The sequence below is a fragment of the Gekko japonicus genome, unplaced genomic scaffold (assembly GCF_001447785.1).
Source record: "Gekko japonicus isolate JY-2015 unplaced genomic scaffold, Gekko_japonicus_V1.1 scaffold1907, whole genome shotgun sequence".
NCBI lineage: Eukaryota > Metazoa > Chordata > Lepidosauria > Squamata > Gekkonidae > Gekko > Gekko japonicus.
In genome coordinates, this window is record NW_015177071.1 from 39447 (window position 1) to 46917 (window position 7471).

General features: G+C 45.7%; 1 protein-coding gene across 3 annotated transcripts in view; it reads right to left on the bottom strand.

The window, feature by feature from the left end:
• Positions 1-2442: 2442 nt before the first annotated feature.
• Positions 2443-7471, bottom strand: part of TDRD7 (tudor domain containing 7) — a 47038-nt gene continuing 42009 nt past the window's right edge. For all 3 annotated transcript variants that reach the window (XM_015428226.1, XM_015428225.1, XM_015428224.1), the window contains exons 15-17: positions 6558-7045; positions 4448-4608; positions 2443-2783 (exon numbers count right to left, since the gene is read on the bottom strand). In XM_015428226.1, coding sequence (XP_015283712.1) covers positions 2563-2783; positions 4448-4608; positions 6558-7045 — 870 coding nt within the window. In that variant the 3' untranslated portion in view covers positions 2443-2562. The remainder of the gene's footprint in view (positions 2784-4447; positions 4609-6557; positions 7046-7471) is intronic.

Below are 7471 nucleotides of genomic sequence, written 5' to 3' on the forward strand. Positions count from 1 at the left end.
GTCTGGTGCTCGATGCATAGTTGCTATTTGCTTGAGGACACTCTAGCTTTGACGTAAGATAGCCACACAGGTGCTTTTTGGACCTAAATTGGAAATGTTCAAATTCAGCAACTGTGCATTTGGCACCAGACACATGACTCATCTTTAGAGGCCTCACAAACATCTTTGTCTTGTGTCTATAGACCTTGCTGCTTAACCTTCCTTTTCTTGGTCCAGTATGCACTTATTGGTTCTTATTGTAATATGTATTGTTATGTGTACCTCAATACTGTTTGACCTCTGAAGAAGGCCCCAATAGGGCGGAAACACGTCAGGTCATGTGTATTGGCCCTTGTATTTAGACCACAAACTTTTCAAGGAGGCTTCCATTGGACCCTTATATGTTTTTAACTGTCTTTCTAATAAATACATGTAATTTTGTATAAGTGTCAACTAGGTTTTTAATATTGGCCCTTTATCAGACTTCTTTCTTACCCTTGTGGTTCTTGATGGTATTTTGCCCGGCCCAGGGAACCACCGGAGAGAAGCAGCTCTATATGCAGTACAGCTGGGAATGCTACCTAGCAAGTGCTTTAGAGACATCAACAGCCATTGTCTGGAAGCTTTTGCACTCACCACCCTAGGAACTTTTAAAAAAATCCTCAGTGCATTAAATTGGGCCCAATGCCACATTCTACACTGTACATATGTATCATGGCCCCAGCCTTTTTAGTCTGTTCTGCAACCACAGCATCATTATGTATCAGACATGATACACTCAGGCCTGAAGCTCAGTTGCAATTATTGTCTGGAGTTCTGTCATTGAAAGGAGAAGCATATTCCTGTTTATTCATTATTGTCTGGAGTTCTGTCATTGAAAGAAGCATATTCCTGTTTATCCTCCTTCTCCCTTTCCATTTCTTACCTCCCTTCTCAGTAAGTGAGACAGGGACCTGGCTTCTTGGTCTGTAAAGCAACAGGCACATAGCTGGTGCTTGATTATGTGAACCAACCAGTGATTAGGTAGCAAATATGGCAGTCTGGTGCACAGAAGACTCAAGAGCTGCTACTGGCTTGCCAAGACTACCTCCACCATCCTATATAAAATAGAAACAATACCATTGAGATTTGGGAGGCCTTCTTCCAGGAGGGTCGATGAGCCAGCCAGTTCGTAATATTTAAACAGACTTTATAATGAAAGCCATCATGGAAGGACGGAGACTGCCCTGCATAATTGTGCAATTATGTACTCCAAACCTGATCCCTGCAATATTGTGTAAACCAGATTTTCTCAGTACTGGGGAGAAGGAATCAGGAAAAGCAAAAGCAAAGAGATGCCAAACTCTAGAGCAGAGATGTCAAACATAAGGCCCGGGGGCCGGAACTGGCCTGTTCAGGGATGCGGAGACCGCCCTGCATAATTGTGCAACTATGTACTCCAAACCTGATCCCTGCAATATTGTGTAAACCAGATTTTCTCAGTACCGGGGAGAAGGAATCAGGAAAAGCAAAAGCAAAGAGATGCCAAACTCTAGAGCAGAGATGTCAAACATAAGGCCCGGGGGCCGGAACTGGCCTGTCCAGGGATGTTATGTGGCCCGCAAGCAGCTGGTGCAAGGGAGCGAACAGGAGGCTGCTCAGGGGTGGGTGGGTGGAGCCACTCCAATTGTGGCGTCTGCAGCAGTCAAGCACAGCAGCCTCACTGGCAAGTTGGGAGCCACTGTAGCTACATTCATACCTCTCCACTTGGCAGCTGTCCACAGGGATGCTGTCCCGGATGGCCTCAGGGATCAGCATTTGCACGTTTGGGGGTGTGCCTGCAAATGATCCTCTGTTGGGGCATGGGAGTGTCTGCCCGGCACTGCAGTGATGAGTCTCCAGTCCACCCATGTGGGTTTTCCGCTGCACCCTCCTCCAAGTTCATGGGGCCCTGCAATGAGGACACACCAACTTGGAGTTTACCAGTTGCTGTCCTTTATAAAGTTTTTATCTCAGGTACCCGGCATTATGTTTTATAGCACACATGGCCTGGCCTGACAAAGTGACATTCATGTCAGATCCGGCCCTTGTAACAAATGAGTTCGACACCTCTGCTCTAGAAGGTGTCCCGTTCTTCATATGCCTGAACATATGAACCTCAATGAAAATGCCTTATTCAGTGTCCAATACTTGGGCTACCCAGCCAATACGATCTAGACCAGCAGCAGCAGTAGCTCTTCCAGGGTTCCGGAGGAAAGAGGTCACTACAGAACATCAGGGGCAAACAGAAATGCCCTTGAGGGGTTTCACCTGTCCTACTGGGCCACCACCTGAAACAGGTGAACAAGTCGATTTACCTTTACACAATTGAATGTGAAGCAGGGAAATGTTCCAATAGAATAACAGGCATACTTTATTTAATATAGATAACATTCTGTATTTGTTAATTTTAGCATTAAAGAAAGAGTGCAAAAACCAGGAGAAATCAACCAACATTTTTTTTAGTCACAGCTATGTTAACGTTCACGTTTTGTTCTTCTTCTTTTTCTTTTTTAAGACTACCACATTCTTATTGCTCAAGGTACTCAAGTTTCCAAAAACCGATTAATTAGCTTTTGAAATCTCCATATGGTACTGGGTCATGAGGTCATGAATCCATATATCTGTGTCTGGTAGAGAAGTGTCAGCTAAGTAGGTTATGACTTTTCGGTCCCATGGATTAGCTCCATCCACAACTGCCTTCAGCTGTGCTACCAGAGCTTTCTTCTCCACATGATTCCGGAATACTACTGATGCTTCCTCAGACCACTGCTGCCGGTCAACACCTAGGAGGGGGAGAAAAAAGGCACAGAAGACTGTAAGGAGTACCAAGACATTGGAACCTTTCATTTGGACCAACCTTCAGAGGAACTGATTTCAGAGCCCATGAGGCTGAGAATGCATGAAGGTGGTCGGTCATGATGACGACCAGGAGATGCATCCATTTTGAAAGATTTGTACCTTTCTATACGCATCTTGTTCACAGTCTCAGCATCCCCTTGCTCCTCAGCCAGCATTTGTAACAAAAATGATCAGGGCCTTAAACGAATGAGTGCACCATTGCTAAACGCGTCATTAACACTGAGTACACTTTACAGGAGCTTTTGTTGATCAGCAAGACTTCTACTGTCTACAAGGCAGGACTCAATACCTCTGAAATGTTTTGGGCTCTCATTTGCAGTGCTTTGTTGTGATGAGATAATGGTATTTTAATTGTAATACTCTGTTTCATGGTTCTTGTTAGCCCTGGAGGTACTACATGTCTTTTCTTAAGAGATGAACACATGAAGATGCCTTCTCCTGAATCTGGTGCTTGGTCCATCAAGGCCAGTATTGTCTACGAAGACTGGCAGCAGCTCACCAGAGTCTTGAGGAGTGGTCTTTCACATCACCGAATACTTGATCCTTTCCGCTGGAGATGCCCGGGATTGAACCTGGGGCTTTCTGCATGCCAGGCAGCTGCTCTCCCACTGAGCTACCGTTGCTTCTCTCTTCCTCTTGAGGTGCAATGGCTTCCAAGGGCAGGCTTCTAGCCAACTGCGTGTATAAAGTGCCATCAAGTGGCCTGTCCAGGGATGGGGCTGCCTTTGTCGCAAATCCGGAGGCTGCAACTGGTGCAGAATGCTGCGGCCAGGCTGTTAATGGGTCTCTCTAGAAGGGACCATATTTAGCCTGTGCTGAAAGCGCTGCACTGGTTGCCAATAGCGTACCGGATTCGCTTCAAAGTGCTGGTTCTTACCTATAAAGCCCTATATGGTCTGGGTCCAGCCTACCTGATATAAGCACTCCTGGATTATCTTGGTGGTCTCCCATCCAAGTCCTAACCAGGGGTGCCGCCCTTGCTTAGCTTCTGAGATCTGACGAGATCAGGCTACTCTGGGCCATCCAAGGTCAGGGCTGCAAAAAACTAGCATTGTACATACCACTCAGCAGCAGCAGCAGAGAGAACAGCGCATATGCGGAGATCTAAACTAGAGAATGGCATGAACTGGGAAAATAGAGGTTTGTTCCGGTTCGTGAAGTCCCACAAACCGGGATGAACTGCCCCTGCTTCACGAACTGGTTCAGGTTCATGAATCTTCCCTCCCTCCTTTCTGTTGCGGACAACTCCCCGAGGCCAGCAGAATGGGGGGCGGGAGATCTTCCAAAAGCCATTTAAAGGGAACACTTGGAAGGCTGAAATAGATGTAAGCCATCTCTCTATTGCTCCCCACCACCACCATGAACCTCTGTGAAAAACTGTTCAGTTCATGGGAGAACCAATCATACGAAACAAGGTTTACGAACCAGGCGTGGTTTGTGAAAAATTTTGGTTCGTGACCATCTCTAATCTAAACATTTCAAGACTGAGGCTCACCAAAGAACATAAAAAGCTTTATGGTACATATTTAAGGGGGAAAACCCACCTCGGTGTTTTCCATTCAGTACTTAATTAAAGTCTGTCACCTACCAGCTAGCTGGGCTGTTATGGCCTGAAACGGAAGTTTTCGGAATGTGTCCGGCAGAGGTTGTACTTTCTGGATGCTCACAAGCTCGTGTTTTCCATAGTCCAGCTCGTACACTGACACCAGCCCATTTGCCAGCACTCCTTTTATTAACACTCTGTACCACCTATGATAAAAAAAATATAATGCCCCCACATGCCTCAGGTTAAAATTTCTGGGAACACAAACCATGTTGCCGCTAGTTAAGTCCATATTGTGTCTCAATATTTTAACAGTTGCCTATGAATGGCATTTGCCAGAGCACAAGAAAAAAACAACCTGTGCTCTGAATGGAAAGGGGCCTCCGGTCATCTTTCGGCAGAACAAAATACCACACGATACCCTCCCTGCCGAGTCAGACAGCTCCTACCCTGAGTTACTACACTGGGGGCCCCACACCTCATGGAGAACAAATCTCTTTCAGGCCTCGGAGAAAAGGTTGGGGGGGGGCTGCCCCTCAAAGGAAGGGAAAAAAAGCCTTCCCTTTCCTCCCATCCATGGATGCTCAGACTGAGGTGCCAAGTGGTTTCTCTCTGCCCCCCACCTGATCTCTTTGCTCCAAGTTTGCTGGGAGTGACATTCCAATTCCTGCTCTGTTCCCAGTTCTGTAGCTGCTAAGCACCCTTAGCTAGCTGTGTGTGAACATCTAGACACTGCCCCTAACTGGCCGTTTCAAAGACTGCATCCCAACACAGCTCCTGGCGGACGAGATCTCCCACCCTGTCTCCCTGAAAGTCTCCTCTAGCCAACCCTGTTCTTCCCCACCCGCTCCTTTGACGAGGGGGGGCCATGCTTGGAAGCAGCAAACCAGACGACAGTCTCAGAACAAGCTCTGCTCATCTTGCCTCCCAGAAGGATCTCTTTTACTTATTGAGCACAATTTTGCTCAATAAGATCAGGATGCCCTATAATAACTCTCTCCCTTTTAACAACCTTGTGAGGTGGATCAGGCTTACAACGACCGGCCCAAGGTAACGCAGCGCACTTCGTATCAAGCATGGGGATCAGAGCCCAGGTCCTCATCCGACGCTAACCCACACTGTCTGAGCTATCATTGTTGGAAGCCAAATGCTGGATTAGATGGAGCGCTGGTCAGATCAGAGATGCAAAGTTTACAGAAATTTTGCAGTCACCGGGGGGAGGGGAGGGGGAATCCTATTTGTTTTTCTAGGGGGAAAATGCTTTAGAAAGAAATTGAAATATTCAATACTTAGGTTCCGTATCAGACTTTTAGATTTCACTGATTTAGCATAAAACACATCATTTATACCAGTACAGAAAATTGTACCACTGGGCATACTTACGGAATTTACAAGAATAAATATCTTTATTTTGCAAAGAAAAAATGCAAGTATGCTCAGTGCTTGAGGAAGCTGCCAACTGATGCACCCTATACTACTACAGCACATGAATCTTTAATTTTTGCCATCTGACAGGAAAAATAAATGCTGAAAAATTAAAAAGTCTGCAGAAAGCAGAGAAAGTATTATTTGGACAGAAACTCAAGAGTTTCTCATAGGCAGGACTACAAGTATGCTTGGATATTTGTAACAGTGAAGTGGATACTTTATAACAGTAAACTCAACAGTGAAGACACTGAATTCTTTAGTAATGTGTTGTTGCTGTTGTTGTTCAGTCCCACAGTTGAGTCTGACTCTTATTAAACAAACATTATTGCCAAAATTGTTGAAAACAAAATAAATCTTGAAAACCAGTGCGTATGTGTAAGTGGCTTTTCTTGTGTTTCCCCATATTTCCCGATTTTTTCACTGGAAAAACAAACAGGCCTTAGGGGTTTTTTTTAAGCTACACTCTTAAGTGTGAAAATCCTTGCCTTAAGCAGCTATTTACTCATTCTAAATGGAAATATTTCACAGGATCCCCCCCATGCTCTCCCCACCAATTTAAATAAAACTGAAAAAAAGTCCAGGGGGGGGGGAAGCTCCCCAATCCCAAATTTTCCAGGGTTTCTTCCAGGCCTTCACATCTCTAAATCCAATCTATTAGGACTCTTTTGTGCACAATCACCAGTGCTGAAGTTGCCAGTGCAAACCTGTATTTTCAACAGCTACTAACCTGTTCTCCACTTTAGCGGCATAGAGTTTGTTCTTTTCCACCGTGACCCGTCTCTCATCTGCTCTGCTGTAGTAAAGTAGCATCTCTTCCATCAGCACTTCTAAACTGTGCATCTCCTGCCAAGGCTGGAGGACAAAGTAACCCGGGTGGCAGGCCAGTGAGATGAAGACATCCATTTGCTCCCCGATTTTCGGCAGTGACAACAGAGGTGGCACACCAACCATTTCCTCACCACTGCGCTCCACAGTGCGTGGAACTGAACCAGCTGGACCTTTCCCGGTATCCACATTTGTCCAGTTTGGAAAGTCCATTTTCCCTTTCCCAAGAGGGAAACTGCTAGAAGAGACACTCAAAAAGACATCTTTCTGGTGCTTCCACAAGTCTGCATTAGTGATCTGCCTATTTATGCTCCGATCTGGGTCTGGGAAGTTCTTTGGTGTGAATAAATAGATGTGTGCAATTCTATGGGACTCGTCCAGTTCCACAACCTTAAGCAGAAAGAAAAAGAGAGAGGGAAGGAAAGGAGGGAACACACATTACAATAATGTCAGAACCAACAGGTTGAAATTAAATTAAAAGCGTTTTCAGCTAAACGTTAGGAAGAACTTTCTGACAGTTTGAGCAGTTCCTCAGTGGAACAGGCTTCCTCGGGAGGTAGTGGGCTCTCCTTCTTTGAAGGCTTTTAAGCAGAGGCTAGATGGCCATCTGACAGCAATGCTGATTCTGTGAACTTAGGCAGATCATGAGAGGGAATGCAGGGTGGGTTACATCAGTGCTTAGTTCTTGTGGTCCTTTCTTACACACCCAGGGAAATGCCAATCACCATTTTGAGGTCAGGAGAAAGGTTAACCCTAACCCTGGAGGGTTTTTTTGCCATCTTTTGGGCATGGAGCAGGGGTCACCGGCACTGTTCC